Source organism: Podarcis vaucheri (assembly GCF_965113315.1).
Source record: "Podarcis vaucheri genome assembly, chromosome: 7".
NCBI lineage: Eukaryota > Metazoa > Chordata > Lepidosauria > Squamata > Lacertidae > Podarcis > Podarcis vaucheri.
In genome coordinates, this window is record NC_138765.1 from 26,462,028 (window position 1) to 26,489,340 (window position 27,313).

At 38.8% G+C, this 27,313-nt stretch overlaps 1 protein-coding gene across 36 annotated transcripts in view; it reads right to left on the minus strand.

Moving 5' to 3' along the window:
* Positions 1-27,313, minus strand: part of EPB41 (erythrocyte membrane protein band 4.1) — a 106,126-nt gene that overhangs the window by 34,205 nt on the left and 44,608 nt on the right. For 9 of the 36 annotated variants that reach the window (XM_082231512.1, XM_082231514.1, XM_082231515.1 and 6 more), the window contains 15 exons: positions 25,921-25,963; positions 24,153-24,228; positions 22,328-22,546; positions 20,518-20,605; positions 18,239-18,391; positions 17,925-18,022; positions 16,430-16,602; positions 15,551-15,667; positions 13,619-13,735; positions 13,116-13,241; positions 11,358-11,563; positions 8,077-8,133; positions 7,900-7,941; positions 7,101-7,163; positions 1,710-1,889 (listed from right to left, as the gene is read on the minus strand). In XM_082231512.1, coding sequence (XP_082087638.1) covers positions 1,710-1,889; positions 7,101-7,163; positions 7,900-7,941; positions 8,077-8,133; positions 11,358-11,563; positions 13,116-13,241; positions 13,619-13,735; positions 15,551-15,667; positions 16,430-16,602; positions 17,925-18,022; positions 18,239-18,391; positions 20,518-20,605; positions 22,328-22,546; positions 24,153-24,228; positions 25,921-25,963 — 1,758 coding nt within the window. Of the gene's footprint in view, positions 1-80; positions 132-1,709; positions 1,890-7,100; positions 7,164-7,899; positions 7,942-8,076; positions 8,134-11,357; positions 11,564-13,115; positions 13,242-13,618; positions 13,736-15,550; positions 15,668-16,429; positions 16,603-17,924; positions 18,023-18,238; positions 18,392-20,517; positions 20,606-22,327; positions 22,547-24,152; positions 24,229-25,920; positions 25,964-27,313 lie in introns of all 36 variants that reach the window. The other 27 variants (XM_082231497.1, XM_082231509.1, XM_082231508.1 and 24 more) reach the window with 21 other exon arrangements.

Sequence of the window (27,313 nt, forward strand, 5' to 3'; positions counted from 1 at the left end):
TTGAGGGTTTTGGTTTTGCTCAGTGCCATTACAACAGCAAAAGTCTGCTTCAGAAGCACATATCAAAACAGCAGCTTTACCTCTGGCCCACCAACCTGTCTCTCATAGGACTGAAATGTGGCTTGCTTGACCTGGACATGCACAAAGTATGGAAAGTTCAGTTGTTTTGTGATGTAGAATAATAACAATAGTAATAATAGTATCACAGCCCCACTGTACAGATTACCAAGATTACTGCAACAATAAAAAGGTAGCCTTCCTTCCACATAAGACATCTACAGACAAGATGTAGTTGTCTGCAGGTGCCTCTTATTACAATTGTTAATTACAATTCTTGAAAAGTCCACCAGTCTAATGTTCGATCCCTATATTGGCCATCTGCATATTCTAGAATTGCAGGAGGTTTTACTTGATGGCCCTTGGAGTTACTTCCAACTCTACAATTCTATGATCATTTGCACAGTTCATGGAAGACAAACTTGGGAAATGAATAAGCATTCTCAAACATTGCCCTCAAGTCACAATAACCACTGTTGTAGGAGGGAATGTATCAACAATTCAATTTGCACATATCCAGCTCTTACAAAAGCAATACTTGCAACGTCTGCTTCAACAACATCTTGCATAAACTTTACTTTAATCAGAACTCCCAGCCAAACATTTAAAGTTTTGTGTGCTGTTTCACTATCATCAACAAGGATCAATCCATTCATATTTTTATCTTTCAATGTAAACGTAATTGTAATCAGCTGAAAAATACCCTCTCATCTCCTCATTAAACAAACACCAAACTGTAATTTCTGGACATTCTAAATTCACTCAATATTTAAAATGCCAGATGCCTTGAATATTAAATTAGAAGAAGTATTTGTTCAAACTGAACTAAACATTTAATCTAAGCCAGTGCTATTTAACATTGCATTCAGGTTACTGGGTTGGATCCAAAGAACCAGGAGCTGATGGAACATAACTGCTGTTCCACAATGCTTGCATGGGGGTCCACAATGAGCAGGTTCTATAGCGGTTCTCATTCTGCTTCTGTTTGTGCAAGAAACAGCATACATTCTTGTACGAGAAGAACGTTGCTGAATTTAGAAAGACGTTTTCTCATGTAACATAATAGCGTGAAGCACAAAGCAAGTCCTTTTGCAAGTGAAAGTCACTTTCTGCACATGGAAGAAGATCTTTGGATCCAAGCCACTGAAACTACAGTTTTACTGCAAAGGTTGGTAGTAATGTCAAAAACAAATTCAGCTACTTCTTTTTTTCTAAGTAACACAGAACTACTAGCTGATTATTATTCTGAGCCCAACAGTTACCCTTTTATGAAAGTAAAAGACTGAGACATACATATATACATGGGTCTTGCTCACTAAATGTGTTATAACGAAAAAGACCTTATGTTGTCACAGTATGACTTTTCAACCCCTTGACTTCAGCAGTAGTCTCACAAGATTTGAAAAAGAATTACTTCAGGCAAAGTGGTTTGAAAGCTATGACAAAAAACTGTCAGCTAAGATCTGAAAACAATTCTCACTCAATATACAGAACAGGAATCAATAACAAAAATATAAATATTATTGCATTACCTTTGGTTTATTCCACCCACCTCCCCACCCTGCACTGTACTTCCCTGGAGAACAAAAAGCTGGTTTTGTTAAGAGGAAAGCCAAGCAAATAACCAGTTCCATGCTATGTAAAGTACTCACTCCTTCTACTCCTGTGGGGATCTGTCCATTGATGTTAAGGGTCCTGAAGGGAGAATGAGTTGAGAGGCGCTTGTCCCATTCACTTGGCCGTGGCTCAGGGACAGATTCCATAAAGTTCTTCTTCAGTTCGCTAATGCTAGCATGATGCTTCTTTATCCCCTCTTGAGGTTTATCTAGATCCTATCATTTAAGAAAAAGAAGCCAAAAAACAAACCAGCGAAAAATTTATTAAACATGCATTTACCACCTTCACACTATCAAATTCACTGCACTAAGTGGCTCAGGCTCCATTAGCTCTACTCACAATCTGAACTAAACACACATTGGGAATATCACTTTTTCTTCTTTCCTCAAAAATAAAAGGATATAATTTTCTAATGAGTTATAGGTGTCCCCCAGTGAATCATTTGAGTAGTTTTCAGTTTGAAATCTTCTTACCTAGATTAACAAATAAACTCAGAACTATTAATTGAACACTGTCTCTCCAAACACACACCCAATGTTTAATTACTTTTAAATAAAAGTAACTATAAATCCCCAATGCACGATAAATAATGTTAGCTTCTTTAAGGCTGCAATCCTGTTACCAACTTACCTGGGAGTAAGTCCCATTGAAATCAATGGGATTTACTTCTGAGTAGACATATATAGGATTGCGCTGTAAGAAGCTGGCTCTAGTGTCTGCTTCTATGATATACTGTACTACTGAGCTTCACAAAAGCAGCTTATGCATATCCTTTTTTTGCAAAGCATTAGCATACATTGATTTAAGCAATTCAAGAAAAAATAATTCGGGAAGGATGCCAGAGGTTATACAAAAATCAATTAAGTCACTGGCAAACTTAAATTCAGAAAATTATGTTACTTCCCCCTTGCACTTTCCACAGTAGTGTGATTGATTTATCATACTTAGAAGGGGAGGGAAAGACGGGGCAGTATATGTGGCAATTTTCCATGTGCAGGAAGCATTTTGCTCTGAAAGATGAACTGAGCCCTTGTAACCTGGTGTAGGACATATGACTGGCCTAGTTCCTCCTTGCAAGTTAAGGGCTGAAAGAATTCAAGAACTTGAGAGTGTTCTGGCTTGCACTCTGAACACTTTCTATTATGGCTTCTAGATTTGCCCTCTGTTGTAATCACATATGAGAAGTTTCCAGATAGTGTAACAGCCATCCAAGCCACTTATTAATATAGAAGAGAATTCAAACTGCCCCAATAAAAGTCTGAATCATTAGGGCTGTATCCAACTAAGTTCTATTCAGAGTAAACTAATTCAAATTACAGTGGTACCTTGGTTTAAGAACAGCTTAGTTTATGAACATCTTGGATTAAGAACGCTGCAAACCCGGAAGTAGGTGTTTTGGTTTCTGAACTTTGCCTTGGAATAAGAACATGTTTCGTTTCCTGTAGAGTGTGTTCCATTTGTAAATTGAGTCCCCCACTGCTATGGGAAAGCATGCCTTGGTTTAAGAACGGACTTCTGGAATGGATTAAGTTTGTAAACCAAGGTACCACTGTAATGGATCCAAGTTAGACTTGGAACAGGAGTGCGGTAAACACTCCCAGGTAGGTATTTTGTGCTGTTGTCCTTTAGACTATATTTTTGCTTTGGGAACTGTTGAGACGCCTCAAGCTCCTCTTGTTTCAGGAAAAATTTCCGAGGCTGGGTCATAAGACCCCTGAAGTGATCCAACCAGAAGGAAGGCTATACCATGTAAAATGGCTCTTAAAAATAGACATATTTCTACTTAATTGCAATATCCATTAAATTCAATTTGTGCCAATCTGGGACATAATTAGGCTAAACCACTGAGTAAGAAGATGTCAACAAGATTCGGGCTGCAATCTTACACATGCTTTCCTGGGAGTAAGTCCCATTGAATACAGCATGATGTTTCAGTTAACATAAACAGGGCCTCATCATTAAGCAGGGTTACCCAATACTAATGGAATCTAACAGTGACAGTAAATCTGTGACTCTCCAGCAGGAATATAACCCCCTTCTTCCCAGATCATTGACAAAGCAGGCAAAATCTGAAGGGGAAAAGATTCCCCATCCCTGCTCTTACATGTTAAGAGCTCCAGTCATAAAGCTGTTTTTTACTCCAGAAATATTTATAGAAATGCGGGCATTTTAGTCTGTTGTTTTTGCTGCAAATGATAATTGAATTTTAATATATTAAATATTCATCTTTAAAGTGTCACAAAACTTGGTTGTTTTTATTCCAAAATATTTTAAATGGCCAGATTTTATATTTTCTGAGGCAGTTTTGTATAATCCAAGATCTACCTCCTTCCCAAAAGCCTATACAATTAATTAATTAGTTAAGTCATGCCCTATGATTTCAATGGTTCTACTCTGAGAAGGACCATGGCTGCCAGGGCTTCATTGCAAGGTCATGCCACCTGAAAGAGCAAAAAGGGAGTTTTTCATTATCAAGTGTGCCACTGCTTCAAAGGATCATATGGTGATTTAAATCTAAGACAAACTGCACAAATTGAAAACTGGAGAACAGCAGATCATAAGGTGTTTAACTAGGTCTTGTGTGCTTCTTTTCAATGTTGTGATCATCCCTGTGGTCTGATAAGACAAACACTCAGGTGCTTCAGTGGATCACTCTTCTTTCCTAAACACAATCAGATGGAACTGAACTTGCTTGTCCGATACACAAAGTCAAAAAGAAAAAAATAACCACAATCAAGGTTATAATTAGAGGGTTTTTTGTTTTTTATTTGATGACCAGTGAACACCTGCAACAAAACAGTTAAGAGTCAGACCAGGCATGTGAATGGGAGTTGGTAGTAGGCACTGGATCATACAGAGCCTTATATGGCTACGGGAAGGTAACAGTACTGGAAAGAGACATGTGCATGAAGTTATTAAACCTCAACTAGAAGGAGGTAATAGATTAAATTATCAGATAAAGGACAGACTAAATTATCATGGGTGAAATTTTCACCACCTCTTGCCAGAAGAACTCTTCTTGACTGGATTACAGACCATTTTACTGATGTCCAAAAGTTCTGCACTGTAGCAATCAAACCCAAAAGCTGTAAATCACTAAATTAAACTTCAAAAAGTAGTTAGTGCATTTTAAAAGAAGAGACACTGTTTATGAAACTCCTATTAGCTGCTATTTCTGTAAATGTGGATAAAAACACATAGCACATAAGAATGGAGTCAGTATAAGAAGCCACACATCTCCAAATATCAGTAATATATGATTGGAATGTTCAACACTTCCAAGATCTGTGGGATACAAATTTAATCAGTATTAATCTGAAGGCAAGGTAGCCATGATCTACATTGTGTAGTCAAAGCAACATAAAATTTAGTGGTTCTAGAATAACAAGAAATACAAAAAAGGTTAAATCAGTTGAAATATAGCAAATGGCCTATGCGAGGAAAATAGCCCCACTCTGCTGTGTGGAAGCAGCTGTCTACACTTTTTAAAACATGCATCCAGAGAAAAAGCTTATGTGATGACATTCTATTTCCAGGTTTTAAAATTATTTGCAGAGTTAAGACATAAACTACTATAATATCAGTGCTTTTAAATACTACTGAATGATTTGTTAATTTTGGGGAGATGGAATATACCTCCCAAGAATCATATTAGTACTAATTTGGTGGTAGAGTACATGTTCTTCAGCAAAAGGTTCCAGGTTCAGTCCCTGTCATCTCCAGGTACGGCTGGGGAAAACTTATCTCTGAAACCTAGAGAGGCATTACCCATTAGCACAAGACAACTAAGCTAAGTAGACCAATTGTTTGACTTGGTACAAGGTACTTTCCAATGATCATCCAAAAATTATGCATTCGGAATGCTCCTTAGGCTTGATCTCCTGTCACTGTCACTAGTTTTTAAAGCAGTACCTGTCCTTTTACATAAAAAAAATGTAAGAGCATACAAATGCCCCAGCAGAAACTAAAGTACACAAAATAAATGCAGTACACCTAGCCTCAGTGTAGCTCAGTGAACTGAAAAGAATGGAAATGGTGAAGCGGAACTGCTTGGTGGATTGTGACCATGGTTCCCTAGTAATTCTACTAGATATATTGCAAATCACAAAGATGGCTGAGCTTAGTTTGCGGGGGAAACAGTCCTTGGTACTAAAATAAACATAAATTGCAGATAGCTTTGAAGTCAGCTGTCCAGGACAGAAATCCTCAAATTAGAGGAAGATGGCCATTTGCAACTTTGGGTGGGATGGAAGACAAGCATACTCTCCAATCACTAGGTATTACTACTCAATTTGGGTTCTACTGACAAACCCTTATGACTTTCCCTTATGCAGGATATGAAATTAAATATCCAGTTCTGCTAATACTTTTCTTGTACTCTTCCTTACAAGGTACCCTGAGTTCCAGTTAGTGCTAGATCCAAATCTGAGTAACTGCTTACTTTTGTTCTTTCAAAAGGAAAAGCATCAATTGATGGTCTCTTTGGTACAACCTTAGACCACTTTTTGCATATAGCATGCATGGTCTGCCCTAATTTAAGGCTGCAATCCTATACGTAGTTTCTTTGGAGTAAGGCACACTGGAAATCTAGGTAACACCTCTTCCTACTTACAGAGTGGGCTTTTCCACCAGGAAGATTCCTCCACCACTACGCTTCTTTTATTTTGTTTAGTGCCTAAAGAGTTATGAGGATCTTAAATACTTATTTACTGCTTTATGATGGCTTCATTAATCCCAATGAAAATATTACCCTACTGGTATTTCCTAATTTGTAGCGATTCTTCTACTATAACCAACAACTGTCCCTCTATACACCAGGAGGGGGAGTATTGCCCTTCTGATGTTACTGAACCCTCAACTCCCATCAACCCCAGGCATCAAGACCAATAGTCAGGGATGATAGGAGTTGTAGTCCAACAATATCTGGTGGACACAAGTTAGTCACCCATGCATCGTATCTTAAAGGAAAAGGCACTGAAGAAAGATCAGGGCACAAATTTAGTGTTCTGTCAGAACCCTATTAAATATCTATTCTCAAGTTGGTAATGGGCTTACAGGAAATAGAATGGCATCACAAAATGCAAGTCTGAAAACCTGGCTACTTCCTTGGTTCCTCGTAGCCCTTGACTTTTTGTAGACAGCCATGTAATCAAGTCGTTGAGCTTTTAGAAAACACTCAAGTGAAAAACTATCCCAATCACATATTTTTCAGGTAAATTCAACAGAAGAAAAATCTAAACAGGTAGGAAAAATGGCTGTATAGTGTCATGTTTATTGCATGCAAAAGCCTATTTCAACGTCTTCATGCAACAGCATGCAAAACAAAAACAGAACAAATGTAGCAGCAGAGGAGGAAAAAGAGTTCAGCAAAGAATGCAGAGGGTCCAGGCAAACGCAACCGAAAGAAGCTTCAAATTCATACAAACCTCCAACATTAAATTGCTATGTCTTATATAAATGTTTTCACCATCTAGTCTCTTTGATCTTTTCTGTGAAAGTGAAAGAAAGGGGGGGAACAAACAAAAAAAAAGCACAAAAAAAAATTAAAAGGTTGTTGTTGCAGGAATTTGCAAATCGGAAAACGAAAAAGGTTAAATTAACGTTCGGAGAGCTGTGATATGCCAATGGGGCGTAGGGTATGGAGCCACAAGATCATGTGAAGAATCTGAGAGAAATGAAAAGTTTTGCTCATGAATCATGGGGAAATGTAATGTGTTCCCTTTAAAAAAACAGTCCCTAGGGCTTCACTGGCCTATTTGTGTTGTGAGCACTCTCTCAGTAAAGAAATGATCACGCACTTTCTATGGAAGGCAATACATTTTGAGGAATACAGCTGCATGGGACATCAGAATGTCCTGCTGGGTTAAAATCAGTATTTATTAATATTAATAAATGATATACTTAAATATATGTATGCAATCTGAAATATTTTAATCTGTTCCTTCTTATATTACTTCTGCAGTCAAGCATTTTTCACTTCCTTAAATGCTGACTTTTCACAGTTCTCATGGATGGATGAGTAGATTTTTATAAGGAGCCAAGAATTAAGTTGTTATCTGCAACGTATAAAATCTAGTCCAAATCATCTGGACAGAGTAGAGTGTCTTATAAATTTACAACTACTGATTTTTTAAAAGGCACATGAAGCAACCAGGACACTGTCTTTTTAAATATGCATCAATGAGATGGTAATTTTGCTTTGATGAAAGTGAAGAAACAGCTAACCTTCCTCATTCTTATTGGTTCGTCCTCTTTTCCTGCACGCTGCTGTTTTGTGATAGATTATATAAAAAATGGGGAGGGGAGGAAAAAATTGTTCATTTATTTATTTTGGAACTTTCATCTTTCAGCCTTAAAAATAAAAAATAAAATAAAGAATACAAGCAACCTAACCAGACAAACCTGATTTTGGTCACCATTTGTGGTGGGTACTGACACTTCGATATGCACTTTCCCCACCTACATTAAAAAAATAAAGTGGCAAAAACATTTTTTTGCTTTGTTAGTAGGGTGTTGAAAACAGGTTTGTTTCAAAAACAGGTAGTCGTTTTTGAAACATTTGTAAGCATGCATTAAGTAACATGCAGATTTTAAAGAGTTACAGAAATAAGTGACACCATACCTTTACAGTGACAATTTGTTAGTTCACCATAACTTACTTTGAATTTAACATTTTATAATGTTTTTATAGATATTTTTCAGAAATAAAATATAGAGAGAGAAATAAAATACAGTAAGAAAACAATTTTGGAACAAGTTCTAGATTCAATTTTCCTATCCACTCTCTGATCAAATTTAAGGGTCAATACATTTTAATAATGCTAATAATAATAATAATAATAAATTATGTATACCCCACCCATCTGGCTGGGTTTCCCCAGTCACTCTGCACAGCTCCCAACAGAATATATATAAAAAGCAACAAAACATCAAACATTAAAAACGTCCCTAAACAGGGCTGCCTTCAGATGTCTTCTAAAAGTCAGACATCTCATGGGAGGGCGTTCCACGGGGCGGGCGCCACTACCGAGAATCAATACCAAAGATCCCAAAATTTACTTTAAACATGCCTAAATGCTTGCACACATCCAGTGTGTTTTTTCACTTATTCTCCCTTTGTAGACTGGAAAGAATATCACAACATACTGCCTAAACTCTCCCCCCACCCTGAACAGTTTCCCACATGGCCTGGTTCAAGTTCCTTGAGCATGTGGAACTATTTATTTTATTTGTAACAGCTTCGTAACAGCTGCGAATAAATACCACAAAGCAATCAAACTCAAAACATCATGCACGTGATCATATAATAAACATCAATATAATCACAAATAACTAAGTAGTTGTCTAGTTCTTTTGATTCCCAGTTTAAGAGTAATATACGTAAGGCAGTAACTCTTCTCACATATTTAAGGAAATATCTAACTTTAAAAGTTATATACTAATAAGACATTTCGAGGGAGCTTTTGGAGAGGCTCCCATGCAAGCCCCACTGGATATTTTTAGTATTAAAGTTTTTGTGTGCACAATCTGAAAGTGGACTCACGTGCTGCACCATAAACCAACTGTGAAACTCTCCCAAATTTTAAGTCTGGTTTGCAGTGAAGCATGATATATGTACACGGATATGCTCTTTCAGATGGAGGAAAGAAGACTAAAAGCCTACTATGTGAAAATCTAGCTACATGATCCTTTAGGATACAATGATTGAAATAAATGTACATTGTGTGGTGGTGCTATCAACTCCATTCGTTCCTATCTGTCAACTTGCTGACTTTATCTGAATTACTCCTATTTCTGGATATACACACAAATACAGAACTGGTTCATGCTGTCAATTCTGGCTCCACTGAAAATGCCTTCTCAGCTGGTATTGCAATAGCTGAAAATGTGTATCAATGGAGACTCTGGTTCTTATGTGACCATCTCCATACAAATCACTTGGAAAGCGCTGTAATGGAGATGAAAATGACCCTGAGAACTGGCTCTCAGATTTCCTGTTGGGTCATAAAAATGTCTTGATGGAATTGACTCATCAGTGGGAAGCTAAATGCTCCACAGAACTCACAAGTAGAGTATGATCAATGGAAAGACCCATTCCCTGATATCATTGTATCTGGTGACAATGAATTATCTGCTAATTATGCAGTGCAAATCGTAGGGCGTCCTATTGTAGTGTCCTGAACTTGTTGGCAATCATAATCATTCAATGACCCACAAGTTCCAAAGCTGAGAAAATAATTTCACACCTTTTCCAAAAACCTCTCTTGCCTATTCCCCTCCCCTGATTATTCTTTAAGCTTAAAATACACAACCTCTTCCAAAAGGCTTAAGAATTAATGCTACAAAGCCCTGCTCATTTTATTTGTCTTTTCCACTTTCTCCCAACTATAGGAACACAAGAACTATACCATATGGCCGTCTGAAGTCACACCAACAAACGAAGTGTATGCTCTACTGTACATTAAACAAATATATGTAAGAGATGAGCAGGAAAATGCTAAAGTAGTCCTCTCGTAAGAAGCTTCTATCATGGAAGGTTTATTTTCTTATATCATGTAAAGAATGACAATCAACCTGTGTCTAATTGTCAGCATAAAAAGAACTTGTTAATCCAGGGAAAGCAAATAAACTGATATTCTGTAGCTGCTGAAAGATTCTGAGTTCAAACCTCAGCAGCAGTAAATGCACAAGCTCAGCTCAAGAATAGGCCTGGTCACTGACCAGAATTAGTGGAATTGCAAAGGCAATCAAGCCATGTCATTACAAGTCATATGATCAAGCCATACATTTTGGTTTTGCTTACTAGCAGGCCATAATTTGTAATAGCAAATAAGTCCCTATACACTCGTATAAAGTGTTGCATATCTTTGCAACAAGAGTGTTAAAATCAGAACTTTTCATGGAGAAAATAGATTGTACCTCTCATCACAACAGTGTTGTCACCAAGCCCAAAGGACATCTGAATACAGCCACAATATGGGACTTAAGAACAAAATTTTCTCCTTAACTCCTACAGATTTCAATGGGAGTAAAATATGTTTCACTGTTTTCAAATGCAGCACTGAAATCAAAACAAGTATGACAGAACAAGCAACTCACAAAGTCACTTGGGACACCAATAAAGCCAAACTGATTGCAAATGCCACAGTGAATACCAGAGTAGACCCCTCTGACAGAGCACAGGCATTTTGGAAGGAACCCAAAGACTCTGTGTTCTCAGAAGAGCCAGAGGGTGAGCAACTCTCTCCAGCTGCAGGTATGCAGAGTTGGAAAGTACAGTCATCCCCCTACCTAGGCAGAATAGTCAGGCAGGACAAGAGAAAGGACTACTGGAAAGTATTGGTTACAAGGTTCATATGGCATATTAGTCACAGTGGGAATTGTTTAGCCACTGAGGACAACTGTGACAAATGTTCAGCTTGAGCTTTCTCCTGTGTCAGGAGGCAGTGACAGGAGGGCTGGGCAAGTAGTGTAATCTGCCATTCCAACTCTAACCTATGTCCAGAATACAGAACAAAGAGGAAATAAGGGTCCACTTTCCCTGGTGAGCCAAGGAGGCACCTTTATTGGCTGCTTTTGGCAACAAGGTGTATTGGGTGGGCCCTGACTGAGGACCCTTCAACTTTTTATTTTTCTCACACACAAGCAAATAATATATAATTTAACACTGGTAGTCAACATACCTGGGATCCTTCAGCAGGCTCTGTTTTGGTTTTCTCTGGCAGAGTTTGTTCGTGTTGTACCTCTTTTCTCTCCTTCTCAGCTTTAGTGACCACTGGCTCCTTGCTTTCAGATACAACTGGAGGAGTTGGTTCGGTTACATGGCTCTGAGCAATAGCTGGTGCAGATGTAGGCCGTGGGCTTCGGTCTGGTGTAACCACTGCTACTGCTGAGTAGAAATATATTTTGATTTAGTGAGAGTGAGTGAGAGTGAGGCAAACCCCCAAAATCCGACCCCAAAGAATGAAAAAACCAGGAGGAAAGGAGTCACAGCAATGCAAAAGAAAGAAGTGCAAAGCAGCTGGCACTGGTTTAATGTGGAAGGCTAAGTTTGTTTTTACCATGTGTTGAATAAAAGTTAAGAAACCAAAATTAGATATCACTCAAGAGCCACACACTTAAAATGCTAGTCAAATCCACACTGTAAAAGCACTTGGACATTTCAAATGCTGTTTTTATAAAAACAGCTAATTGTGGTGTGAATAATCACCAATATTACAACAAAAGCCAGATTACTGCTGTTTACCTAATACCAATACACTCAAAACCCAAGACCCAAGAAAATATGAACTTGTTGACTATAAACATGTTTGTTTAAAATGGTGGACAGGCCTCAACACTAATGGCCCTTGTGATGTGACTTGCAATACTGCAGTTCTTTCCTGTGCTGTGAGGATAGCATCAAAAGCCCTAGGTTGTAAGGGAGAATCTACACCACCTTTCTACAAAACCTTTCTTGGAAACTGGGTCAATGCTTGCATCAGGAGGTGACACAATGTGGACTCTTCCTACATGATATTGGGCTGCTGACATGTTTGCAGTGCAGGTGGGCACCACACAATAACAATGTCAGAGGGTGCTAAGAAAAACCGCTAAGGAAGCAGGAGACTGTGCAAGTGCAGTACCACCTCCTGCCCCCAACACAAAACACATAAAATGTATTAGTATTAATTAATAGCACCGAGAAATTCTTATCAGCCCACAATTGTATATGTCCCCCCAGAAGAGCCATTGCCTTCACAAAAGATATTTTCAAAGGTTAAATTCAAATACCAAGTACATGTTTAATCAATTAAATATACTTAATAATCAAAAACTAAGCTACTCAAGTTAAAGTATGATCTTGGACACCAATCTATGTCTTGCACTCTTTATCATTAACTAGAAGCACTTTAAGTATGGTTAAGAATTTGTGAGCAGGCTGTAGGATCATGCACTTCCTCCTCTGCCTGTTAAGTTCTTTACGGATCCCAAAAGGCAGGAACCTTTTGTGTTTTCCCTCCACACTGTGGGCCTACTCTGCTACTACTGGAAGGTCATGCTTACCTACACTGATCATGCAATTTCTCTAGAGTATGTAAAGTCAAGGGAAAGGCAAAACACAAACACCCCAGAGCATGCATTCTGCAAAGGTTAGAATGGCATTCAATCTACATACAGCCCTTTTCAAAACTGCTATCTATGGATGTTCCCTAACTTTCACAATGCTATTTGGTGCTTAAAGAATGATGGTAATTTAAATTCTTCTTTAACAGTTCTCAACAGAGCTGTTGCTTCTTTGAAATCTCATACCATTCTGTGAGAGTGCCATGCCACTAGTAAGTTTTTGTCACTGCAGTGAGCACTAGTGAATTCTTAGGTGGTAGAAGCAAGAGAGAGTATATTAACTACAAAGGAGAAAATATTAGCCACACAAGTGTGAAAAGCTATCACTGTTATACCTGACTCCTCCTGAACTGTTTCAAGTAATAGCGGTTTTTGTTCTAGATTCTGCACCACAATTGTTTTTTCTTCCTTCTCCTCTTCTTTTACTGGGCTTATGTCAAACTTTTCAAGAACATGTATGGCTAAAAAAAGTTATGCATTCGTTTTAAAACTGTTAAGAATAAAAGGGAAAGACTACTAGGACTACATTTGCTGGCAAATCTTGCCTTGCCCGAATGCTAACCTTACAGAGTATTTATTATTCCTTATCTTAAAAATAAGATTCCAGTAATATGTTTCAATAAATCATGCACTACACAAAGACAGATACAGCATAAAATTGCTATTGATTTATTTAGAAAGGTTGCATACTTTTGTGTATGGTATGGTTAGTTCAGCGACTATCATGTGGGGGCTTATATTATTGATATTAGCCTTTAGGATCTTAATATTCTCAACAGGGGAGAAAGCAGAAAGGAATGTTAAACCACACTCATATGAGAAGCTGTCACACTTGTACCTGACTGTTTTTCTAATGATTCCACTAATTTTGTTTCTGGAACAGGAACTTTAAATACTTCAAACTTCAGCTCTTCCTCAGTCACTATTTTTTCAAAATTCTCAAGCGTATCTTTCGCTAGAAGAATTGCACAGTTAATAAACCGCCAGTAAGATTTCAATTTTTAAAACCCTCTAGGTTGTATCAAAGCTTTACTCAAAGCAGACCCATTTAAATTAATGGACCTACATAAGTTGTTGTCGTTGTCGGTGTTTACTGTTCATTGGATTTCTTACCTACCCTTCACTCTAAGGTTCCAGAAAATGCTACAATAATATAAAAATACGTTATTAAAACACAGTTTTAAAAAATAATTTCAGACTAACGTTGTGGGTCCTAAAATCTCTCTCTCTCTCTCAGGTGTCAAAGGCCAGGGTAAAGAGCTGGAGCTTTAGCGTATGACAAAAGCTATACTGCGAAAGTGCCAGCTGCACCTCTGTATGGAGAGAATTCCATAGATTAGAGGCTGCCACAGAAAATGTCCTCACCTGGATCACCAACCTTCAAACTTCTGAGGGTGACAGAACTACCAAGGCTGCTGCTGCCTTTTGACAATCCTAACACTTGATATATTAGTCATGTCCATTAATTTCAATGGGTTTACTCTGAGTATTACTAGCACTGGATACAACCCTCCCTCTAAAATGCGAAAGTCCAATAGTCAGCTAACAGGCAGAAATTAAAAATTTTTTTTTACCTATATGAAGAATTTAGTGTATTAGTGGTACAATCATTATAGTTATATTGTTCTTATCTACAACAGAGGCACACATCTGAAGAGAATACAGTTTGTCTAAAGTCACTTAAGAAGTTAGATCCCCATCACAACTCCACCACCTGCACACTAAAATAAGTACAAAGAGCATGCTTTTGTATCAGCTAAGATGTTGTTCTGTAAGAGGCCACATCTCTCAAGTACTTTTGTTCAGCCTTATAGGATGCAATGTTAATATTGTGCGCAAGAAATGATTCTCCAGTGCTCAAATAATAAAAAAACCCCACTAGATTTCTAAAATGAATTCATGCAGAAAGAAATGTACAGTGATAAACCCTGCTTCATTTGTATAAAGCTAAAAAGGAGCTCCCAATACCAATAAGCAGAATGCTCTGACTAGATCCTGTTGATAAGAATATAACAGAATAACATGAAAGGTTAGTGTGAAGAAGCCAAACTGAAAACTAGTTCAAGACCCATTGTAAGAGTCTTTTCATTACGACAGAAATGTGCTCAGCTAACATAGCAAATGCAAATGTATATTAGATGAGAAGCTATGCAGTTTCTAAGTATCAGTTTTTGGGGAAAGTATTATGAAAATTTATATGTCTTTAGAGACACACTTAAGTTTTCGTAAGAAACTTAAGGCCTCATTAACATTAATTCTGAAACAACTGAAAGAAGCAAGTGTGTCCTATACACCTGGGAGAGTTTGAATACAATTTTAGGGTTGCAAATCTATTATTTTCCAGCACAGCAATTACAAAGCTCTCAATCTGAGAATTCAGATGTGGGGTGGTGAGGGGCAGGAGTGGGGGGAGACAGCTCCATCTCAAGTTCTTTTCTTTCTATTCCATTATGTTGTAATTTGATACAGCATGAGCAAATATTTATATTTCAGTCACCTGACAATTAATTCAAAGTGCAAAGCACTTTTGCCAGCCCTCTGAAATCTATGCTACTGCTGATGCAAGGGCTTTTACGGAGTGAAGTACAGAAGTGGCCAACTGTGTTCTGACCAGTTAAGACATTGTTTTATTTCTTTGAAGGGGGAAAAACGGGTGCCAGAACATACGAAGCATTTCAGATTCAGATAAGATGTCTCAGCTCATGAAAGGATAGAAAAGGCACCGCAGAGGCAAGAAGAGAGAGAGAATCAGAGCTACCCACAGCGATACCTGGCTTCTCTCGAATTTGTTCCACAGGTTCTGATTCCGGAACCCCAACCAACACCACATCCTCCTGCTTCTCCTCCTCTACGGGTTTGAACTCTATTTTTTGAGAGCCACGTTTAGCTGAAGAAATTGTGTACATGTTACAGAATATTCAGGATATAGTATATATAAAGAGAACATTGTAGATTTTAGTCTGGATATAATTATTGTTTGCTCTTATTCTTTGTTGTTGGTTCTTCAATTTGAGTTTCAGCAGGGCAATGATGGAAAGTGGAATTTTGCCTCATTCCAAAATAGTTTACAATTTTATCTCAAATTGTACAGCTGTTAGTTAGAATTAACAGGGTGCATTCAAAGGCACACCATTTAATTTGGGGGGATAGTATAAAAGCTACCTTTATGAACGTTCAGAATTTTAGAGTCCAGTTCTTACATTATCTCATCAGCTTGGGATTCATTACAATCCCAATCATGCCTTGTCCCATGTAACCTTGGACCAAATGTGAAGAGCCTATGTTGTGACTTCTCACACCAGCATCAATGCTCTTAGAAACCGGCTCCTCACATTTCCCAACAGAGAAGGCATGGAGTTGCAGTGGCACCCATGTGTTCAGGATGTGGTAAGAACTGTGTATAAGTTACTGAGTTCTACATTCTTTCTTCCCCTAGGGCATATACCATGGACAACCTTGTAGAACAAATTAATTTAATAATTTTTAAAAGAAAACACCACTTGATAAAGAAAAAACCTTTAAACGAATATGAGCATCTGAAAACCAAATTAAACCGAAGCTCTGAGCAGAATCTGTAAACAGAAAATCTACAAATTAAGACTGGTATAAGGGGGTCCCTATAGCAAAGCAGGGAAGTTTAGATACTCACCGCCATCAAGACTTCTAGAGGCCCGTTTACTTGCTGTCCGTTCAAACTGTGGTGCAGGTCTATCAATCAGGGCACTAGCTTGTCTTGTCTGTGCCTGTGTCCGACCACTGTATCGGAATTTAGAACCCAGTACCAGGAACCTGCTCTTGGGAATTGCTTCAGTGGATGTTAGCCTAAAATGCATGTGAATATTTCCACATTACTCATCTCCAACCAATAAACCAATAATGACGAGTCAAATAAGATCCAGCATGGTGGCAATTATTTGCATAAGATAAACCCATAGGAACTTAAATTGTATGAGTTAGATCATGGTGGCCATCACAACCCCAATGGTGTCACCAAGTGCTCCCCCTATATTTTCCCCACATATGAGTACCATTCACACATATGAGAAAAATAAACAGCTGCACTTAGGGTAGCAAGCCATGGGGAAAGGCCACAGCTCAGCAGTAGAGCAGATGTTTTGCATGCAGAAGGGCTAGGAGGAACTGCTACCTGAAACCCAGGGGAACCTACTGAGGAAGGTAAATCAATAGTCTGCTTCTGTATAACGCAGCTTCCTATAATCTTAGCATTACATTGAATGAAGACAGTGACTCATCCAAGATGGTTCTGAGAATGTCATGTGGAGCTCTGAACCCAGGTATCCCTGGTTCATCCACCCTACTGTACCACATTGGTCCTCAGTTAATTAAATCCCTTTATGAGCACTCATTCCTATTACCACATTCTCATTTCTTCATTCTTTCTATGGTAAAAGTTGACTACCTACATTTTATTAGCGTCTCCACCCCCATCGTTCAGCCCAGACACTGAGATCCAGCGCCGAGGGCCTTCTGGTGGTTCCCTCATTGTGAGAAGTGAGGTTACAGGGAACCAGACAGAGGGCCTTCTCGGTAGTGGCACCCGCCCTGTGGAACGCCCTCCCTTCAGATGGGAAGGAAATAAGCAGCTATCTTCTCTTTAAAAGACATCTGAAGGCAGCCCTGTTTAGGGAGGTTTTTAATATTTAATGCTGTATTGTTTTTAACACTTGATTGGAAGCCGCCCAGAGTGGCTGGGGAAACTCAGCCAGATGGGCAGGGTATAAATTATTTATTTATTTATTTATTATTATTATTATTATTATTATTATTATTACTATTATGCATTTGCAGATTAATGGCCTTAGCTCAGTGGCAGATCATTGCTTTGTGTACAGAAGGTCCCCAGAATGTCCAGGTAGGGCTAAGAAAGACTCTTGCCTAGAACCCTGGAGAGCTGCTGCCAGTCAGTGTAGACAATACTGAGCTAGATGGACCAAGGGTTTGACTAGGTGTAAGGCAGCTTCTTATGTTCCTGTTTTCCTGTGCAAATTAGAGGCTTCCTTCCCAACTCCTGGCAATGTATACCAACAACTGGAATAAAAACTTACAGCTTTTACACATACACACACACACACACACACACACACACACCATTTGTCATATTGGATGGGGGGAAAGAAACATACCTGAAAAATGTATGATGCTCAACACAAACTTTCCACAGCTTCTTAGCTGCCCGATAACTAGGAAGCTTGAATCCAATTGTACTTTCATATTGTTCATGCTGTAGAGAGCAACAGTACAGAGTAAGTTTGAGGACAGCCTCACATAAAGTGCATTGTAAGTATCAAGCCAGAAAACTATCATGTTAGACCTCTGTCCACTGCAATACAATTTGGACAATCTGCAGAACAGTTCATCTGCTCTGTCAATATTTTTCTTAGACAGAAGTTAGATTTTTAAAAAAGGAATGAAAATAGTATATGACTCCATAGCTTACCTCGCCAGGTCGAATTTTGATAAAAAAGCTGCTGCGCTTGTAGGAAATCTTCAACACTTTGGGCCAAGGGAAACGGTTGATTCTCAATTTATCCTTGTACACAAGAAGGCCACTGGAGCAGACTCCCAAAGTAATATCTACACCTTCCAAGTCCTACAAAAGCAGAGTTCAGAACACACTTCACACAGTTGGCAAATCCAACTTTTCAGCATTCAAAGCACTCGCCCTCTATGCCCCTTACTCATTTCTCGGGCCCCAGAATTCGTAGTGAGATCTTCTGTTACTTGATTTTTATGATGCTACTGAATCTGTCTCCCCACTTTTCAAACATTCAACAGCCAGAAATCACTAACTGCTTAAGCATTCCTCCCAACATGTATTTGCAGACATGACAACTCTTTCCACTACCTCCTATGTGAAAAACGCTCCTCCCTAAATGTCCTGTACTGCATTATCTTCAAACAATTGATTATCAGGGGGACCTCTGTAGGTCCTGTCACTGAGAATCACTGTCCCAGACGGAAGAGCAATGACAAAAAGGCCATGAGCAAGTTTATTTATAAGTCCTAGGGTAGAAAGAAAATTGTACTTAGGCTATATATACACACTACCAGGAACTGACTTTTCTACTCACAAAAATAGAAAGATTCAAGTGGAAATAGAATAGATGAGTGAAAAACTTCCACCCCCGGACAAGCTAATTTTTTTAAAGAAACTAGGATACTAGGACACCCAGCAGTCACAGTTGTGCTCTGATTATTTAATGATTGGCTCAGTACAAAAGCATCAATACTAAAAATCTTTCCAGTCGAGTTTTTATTGACCATCTCATTAAGATTATTCTGCCACACAGTGACAAATTTAGATCTTTTCAGAAAATACAACTCACCTTTCTGAACCAAAGGCTACTCAATGCACAATCAACTATAAAAAACCAATTTTAAAAAAACTTTATCTAGCAGCATAATACACACAGGCCAATAAAATTCATTTAATATGCTCCATGCCCTATAGCAGGTCTCACAAACTCAAAGCAACTGGGTATGATGGAACATCTCCTGCAGAATCCAAGAGATTTTAGAGCAATGATGGGTTCTAATGAAACTCCCTCCTTTGGGTAGAGAACAATGAGGGTGTACAGGCTAGCAATCAAATACATGTCTACTCAGAAGTAAGCCCCATTCAGTTTAATGGAACTTACTCCTAAGCGTGTACAGGATTGCAGCTTATGTCTTTGTGGGACAGTCACTCAGATACACTACAGAATGAAATGTGACAGCAGATTCCATAGGAATGAATTCACCCCAAAGTATCCAACAGACCCTTATCTATAAATTGAAAGATATACTGATTTGGTTACTATGTGGTTGTAAACATCAAATACATAGCAACCATTTTTAAATGGTCAAGAATGTTATTTCTGAATGAGGTATGAACTCTGTCATCTGTAGGGCGGACACCACATTTTAGGCTGTAAACCCATTCCAAGTATGATTAGATTAACTAGATGACATGAGGAATTCCTTGGCTTCAACCTCTGTTGCAATAATCCAAAACTGTCATGCCTAGCCATGAACCAGTACCATACAGACAGTTCTCAGAGAACAAACCCAACACCCTATACATACATCAAAGATATAGGGGAGGAGGCAAGATCCATTGGAACAAGTGCTGAGGATCACCTGGAAGGAATCTCCAGAGGGAGATTTGCTGAAGAACCATCAGTGTTGTCAGAGGAGGAAGTAAAATCCCACCCCCAGCCCTTGAGAATGCCAGTGCCAAAAGGTCCAAGTCCAGGTTGAAGAGTAACAACACAGCATGTGTCTATGGATCTAGAATAGAGGACTCACTGAGAGCAAGCAAGATTGGAAACAACAGCTGTGGTCCAGGAGGCCACTGTCCATTTGACTTGGAAACAACATAGGTCTCTGGCTTCTTGAACCAGGACCTTGTCTCCTCTGCCTGCTGTGTTGTATCCTTGCCTGGATGGATTTGACCTGGGACTGTTACCTGCCTTTGTCTATGGATTACAGTATGGTCCTTTGCTTGTTTTGGACACTGCTGGAACATCATCCCAGCTCTCCTTTGTGAATATCTTGGGAGAAGACTTATACTTCTCTGGGTGGGATCCTAGACCCTGAGGGGCACCTGCTGGAGCATGATAAAAACCAAGAACCCTCCCTACACACGGTATAGAGTAGGAGGGAGAAGCTGAAAACCAAGGGCTTTGCACATTAAAAGTAAAAATATTATGATATGAAACAAGTATTTTCTTCTACCTTGGCGTGATGAAGATCAACTCCATACATAGACAGCTTTTTGGCATTCTCAAGAAATTCCAGATCAGCTTGAGCAGGAGTCATACATCTACAGAAATATAATGGAAATGATATAGCAAGCCCACTATTTGCTTATTTCGCAGGGTGGTTTTAAAAAAATAAATCAATAGCAGATACTACAGTACATGCATTTATCAAAAGAAAAAAAAGAATGGATCCTGCAAATCTCTTGTTTTTTTAACCCTTCAGTGAGTTCTTTAGCACTAGAATGGTAACTTTCTAAAATAATAATTATTATTGTTGTTGTTGTACAACATCCTAGGAATTATCTATTTGCTACAGATTCTCCAAAAGAGATTAGCTTGCAAGAATGTGGTTAACAAATTAAACTAGACAAACTAAAGAAGACAGAAACATATGGCCAAAAGGTACCAGAAAAATGTATCTCAGATATGTGTACAATAAAAACACTAGAACAGTTGGGGAGTAAAAAAAAGTAATAAATCAACAAATCAGTTAAGGTTACAAACTTATGCATGGCTTCCTGGGAGTGAACGTCACTTAACACAGTGCCAGTTTCTTGAGTAACCAGGCTTAGAACTAAGCTGCAGCTCTTGAAAATTAAAAGCAAGGGCATATGAAATCACTTAAGGGAAAAGACATGCTAGGGACAAGTAAATATGGAGTTATGTGAACTTATGCTCAATATGAGGCTGTTTTCTGTCTTGAACTTTACTAACAAACCTCATCTCAGTGGTACAGCAAGACAGCGCTTCACAGATGCTTTGTTTAAATGTTTAAACCTCCCACCTCCTTTCTAGTCTTGCTGTGTATTCATGGAACAGAAGGACTGGAGTATTTATAGAAGTTATTCCTAACAGTATGAGACGTCTCTTCCAGCCATATGGTGCATTGAGAATTGAGCCACAATCTATTACTGAAAAGAGTTTCAAAATACACTTCAGGGTAACTGTAACAAGTATTGTTATAAAATATTTTTTACCAAGCTCAAGTATCAAAGATGCTTAGAAATGAGTCTTAAATCACACCCAGTGCAAAGTTCCATGTCATTTTTTTATGTTAATTAAACATAAGTCCAATTGAAGATCCATACACAGGGGTTTGAATAATTCCCAACAGTAGCACAATTAAGGGATGCTTCACACATGAAATGTTTTGGACAAAAGATAATCTCCAATTGGGGGGGGGGCATGTTTGAAGGCCTTGAAAGTATTTTGCAAATGTCGGAAGCTACTTCACAGAACAGGTTTCAAATACTTGTACATGTCTTCACACTTGCACGTTCTTCAACTTTATCTTATTTTAATTTTATTTTTTTTGGTGCATGCAACTTAGAACAGGAAAAGCCAATATGGCCCCCTCCAGATGTTGCTGCCAGCATGGCCAATGGTCAGGAATGGTGGGAGTTGCTGTCCAACAATGTCAGGAGGTCACCATACTGATGATCCCCGACTTACAAGAAACAAATGAAGAAAAATCTGCTTCCTGACCCCTGCAGCAGTCTCAATGCTAGTCATCAGGCTTAGTTTCTGGGGTACCAATTGTTACTGGGGACCTGGATTTTTGCACCCCTATTCACAGTTTTCTTTTGCATAGATCCTATTTCCCTTTAAGGTTATATGAAATTTCTTTTTAGCATATTAATTTTATTATTTCAATTTCTATTCAGCCCGTCATTGATCCAAAATCCCAGGGAGGTTTACAATATGTATCATAAGCATCAATAAAATGAAGCTAATAACAATGTAAACATTAAAAAGTCATACAAAAATGCTAAATTTAAAATTACCTATAGGTCTTATGTAGTTCCATGACCTTGTCTTCCAGTTCCTTTGTCTGATTTGGGGCCAGCTTAAATTCACTGACATAATCTGGGCTATGAAGATCTGGGTCAAAGTCTCCTAGTTCTGACTGGATTGTGTAAGAACCCAGCAAAGCTAATGTAGCAAAGGAGCAAGGAAGCCGTCCACTGAGAATGTCTTTTCTTAGCTGGAGACACAAATAGTACCTACAAAGGAGGAAAAGAAAGCCTCAGAATGGGGAATTCAAATTCTGATGACAAAACAGTGGATGTTGGTGCTGGCTAGCACCACAACAGTGTTCTTCATTAGAAATATGTTAGTGTGCTTCTCGCTTGGAACAGTCTACCCCTACTTTCATATGACTGCAAATTGTACCAGGCCATATGGACAGAGAACCCACATGAATAAAGTATTGTTTGTCTGTATTTAACATAGACAACAACGATCAGGTGAGGATGCTCATACTACACAATCTGGAACAGGCACTTGGTTATCACTACATAGCATAACACTCAGTCTCTTTTCTCCTGTTATTTACAACTGACTGATAGCAGAAAAATAAAATAAGTTCCTCAACAAGAAAATAACACTGGACCTGTATAATGAGCAAGATCCTATATCCAATAAAATGGAAGATGGGATACAGAAGCCTCTGGGTGTACAAATGGAGCGGACACTAGGTGTGCAGGGCAGTCAGCACCATATTCTTTTCCCAGGGGTTGATGGATTCTTCAGGTCCCTGACTGTTGCTCTGCAATTGTGCCTCCTAGCAATGAAACTAGCCTCTCGGGTCTGGGCTGGCCCTTGTACACAAATTACTCCTGTCTAAGAGGTTCCCAATGAATCCTGGTTACATCTGGTAGAGGAGATCACACCTGGAGAGGGAACCCTCTTGAGTTCTGCAGCCAAGCCGCCAAGCCACTCAGCCTCCTCCTGCTACCTTTTAGCCACCACGCCATCAACCGGAAAGTGCAAGATCCAGAGATACTTTCCCTAGCATGGGACATGGACCTGCAGATCCAACAGTGCAGTCAGAGGTATGCCACTGAGCACCTGTTCTTTCCAGCACTCATGTGAAAGACTGGATACCATCCATTGTTCATTGCATGTTTAGAGCTTAAAGAGGTTTACAGTCTTAAATTTCTCATGCTCACAACTGCCTTTTTACAGGCCAGTTTTCCCAATTTTTTAAAAGTTGGAAGTATGAATGGGTTTGTAAGCTAGTATAAAGAATGGAGTTTGTTTTTTAAAGAAGGTATTACTTTTACAGGGACCCAATCTATTTCCAAGTTCTCTAAAATGCTCCACTGAGTTCCCTTATTACCAGACATTAAGTCAGTCATGTTACTAAGTTGACAAGCAATGTAATAACTCTTTGAATTTGGGATTCCCTGTCATTAGTTCTACATACATATACACAGGGTTGTAATTTTTTTACTGATTTTACTGTTTTATCTTTCATAAGAAATTTTGAGGGGTTTTTTACAATCAAGTAGTGTATAAATATTTTATGAACTAAATAAATAATAAATATTCAAAAACAGCGTATCACAAACAGCTTTTCAAACACCTCTCTTTTCCAAAGCTGTTTGTCATGCGTCATAACATAGCTTGTCAAACAGAAATGCAAGTTTTAGAGTCCTTTGGCTTCTGGAACTAAGCACACAGCTCTTTGAATCCTGATGAGTATTTATCAGTTGTTTTATCTTATAATTTCATTCATTATTTGTCACAATTATATCCTGCCTCCCATTACACTTTCCTAAATTACAACATTTCTTGATTGTTAGCTTTCCTAAGAGCACTACAGACCTTGTTATGTCCTCTGTCAGCTGTGCTGGATCCGGAGGATAGAACTTGACATTGAAAGTGAAATTCCATGGGCCTCCTGCAATTAAAACCAGATTTGTTGTGAGTTTCCCTTTATAATATTGCTTTCAAGTAATATTAAATACGCAATATAGATATCATGAGATAAAAATAAACACAATGAATATGACATTAGGAACACAGTCCCACTGGTATGTCTCACCTTCAACAAAGCAATGGTTCCCTGACATCCTTGGGATCTCCAGGTAGGACTGGGAAAGACTCCCTTCTGAAATCTTGATGAGCCACTGCCAGTTGGCATAGACAAAAGCTAGATGAGCTAGGTGGACTAATGGTCTGACTCAGTGTAAGACCATTCTATGTGTTCCTCTAGTGCAGGGGTCACCAACATGGTACCTACAGACACACCTGCAGAACTCCCTTGGCACCCATAGGTTTTCCTCCCCCTGCTGAAATAAGTCTTGAAAGAAACATTCTATTGTAGCCAATAGAATAGTTGCTTAGTTGCAGTGTGTATGTGTGTGTTGCTCATAACAGTTTATCCAGTTTGCAAATGTACACATGGACCCAAAGAGGTTGATAACCCCTGCTCTAGTAGATCCTGGCCCATAACCATGAGGGCTTTTCAGTAGTGGGCTCCTCCACATAAATGGAACTCGTTCCACACTGACGCAAGTAAATATGAATCTCTTCTGTGAAATTTTTAACAGTGGTTTAGATTAATTTGACAACTTTTCCCCTGCTGTACTACATTATGATTTTTTATGTACCAGCTATAATTTGGTAAAGTTTTTATTAAATTTGTATTTGCTTCATTTCAGTACACTACCCTATGATTGTAAACAAAAACAAACGCAGCAAGTTTGCGTGTCGAGACCCCAAGGCCACCCCCTCGTTGATGAATGAGACACAAGGACACAGATATTAGGTTAATGTTATTGGGCAAATTTAGGCCACAACTTTATTGGTTACAGAATGTGAGCGGTATTGGCTTAGGCACTGGAATTGATCGGACTATATCTGACTCCTGCCTGTCACGCAGGGAGTCCTGTAAGGCTCAACCACCAGTAGGGGGAGCTCGATGAAGCCCCCCCCCCCACCAGCAGATTGGCTGGCTGGATCTATGACGCGGCTGGGACCTCCAGGTGACGAGGGACTTGGAGTTGGGAACTGGAGCAGGACTTGGGAACTGGAGCAGATTTATCATCCCAAGATAAAGAAAAGTTAAATCAGTGGTGGGTATCCAGCCTACATATCTAATCAGGCCTACCAAACCTCTCAGTTTAGCCCATCAGGCCATATTGGGTGGACCACACCCAGCTATCACTCACGAGACATCAAATGTAGGGAGTGCACACCTGATTTTTCCTTTGCAGCAGTGGCTTTCATTTGGCACTGTTCAAATTTGGTGCTGGATGCAAGCTGTGTTGACAATGGGTGTTTTAACCAGAAGTGACTTGCAAGTCCACCCTTAATTTTCAATGATGTTGCTATATTCTAAATTTAAACAATTCCTACTTTAAAAAACATAACCTATACAAACTGTCCTCCTGCAGAAAAGCAACAGTTTTATTAAAAGAAAAACTACATAATATGGAAAACAGAGGACTTGCACTCTGTTTAAATTTGTCCTGATCTATTCTATCACCCTTACATGAACTCCAGCAATGCTGAGTGCTTCTTTTGATTGCATGCCAAGGCTATAAATATCTACCATTTCTTTTATAAAAAACAGACTTGAGCCACTTACCATGAACTTGTTTTTTTATCTCTTTGGCAGCATCCAACCATGTCTGCAAGAAAACAGTAGCAATTAGTCATATGCAGTCTGACAACAGTTGCAAAGAATATGGCCTGAAAATGTACTGTCACTGAGTTAAGTAGCAACCATCATTGGATGCCAATTGGGTTATCTTAGATTGCAAAAACACTGCATATAGGATTAATTAAAATTTGATCTTTGGGGGCACTGACATAATCAATAGATTAGGCATTTAACTATGGACAAGCAGCCATTGTTTTATTTAGGCACAGTTAATTCTTCTCTGACAGCCAGACTACAACAAACATTAAATGTGGGTTTGCAATTAACATGCATGTTTTTTTAAAATGGTTATTCAAAGCTACTTGGGGATTGATGATTATTGGGATTGTAGCAGGCGGGGAGGATAATCTAATCCTTTTTTTCCATGCTGTAGTCATGAACAAAAAAACCAAAAAAACCCTCTCCTCTGAAATTGCTATGTGCATTGGCAGGAAATTTTTCATTGCCACCAAAGGAAAATTTCCTCCAGATACAAATACAACTTCAGAGGAGTGGTTCTATCAGGACCACAAGCAGGAGAAGAAAGGATTAAACTCCCCAACCACCACCATCTGTAGCAATCCGGACAATTACCAGTGAAATGGATGGTGCCATTTTTGCTTCACATTGAGTTATTATATAGTATTTGAAAAACTCATTACATAAAAGACACAGAGCTCTAGTCCATGAAAACATAGACATACCTATGCTTTTGATGAATAAAAACTAGCCTAAATCACCCCCTGGCAATAATAAAAAGTGACAAATTAAGAACCAGCGGAACCCAAACCTTACAAAATAAAACCTATTTACTTGGCAAAGAAAACGTAGTTAAGATGTTGCCCAGCAGGCCTCCCTAGGAAGAAAAACAAAGCTATCTTTCCATTGGCAGCATTTGGAAGTTCCCAGTTCAGTCACTAAGATTACTATTCTATGGCTGGCAACTGGAACTGGGTGCACATCTGGTCTTCCTGGCTCACAACCATAATATTTCACTAATATGAACTCATACAGTAATCTTGAAGATTGACATATATAAATAATCTCTTACAAGATGCTTGGTGGGGCTCCAAGTGGTTCAAAGTTCTCTGAATTTGCCTCACTTAAACAGCTTACTGACAGAATGTGAGTTCAAAGTTATTTCTGCCATACTACAGCATTAGGCAAGTTAGTAATTAGGAAAATGAACATCCATGCAGCTGTAATTGCTTCTGGAAAGTGTCATTAAAAAAAAACCCTTAACTCGAAATATCTTTTAGGAACCAGTTATTTCCACACGGTGTCTGCATACAAAGCCATGGTTAATGGTTTATCATGAACACACAGACCGCTCCCATTT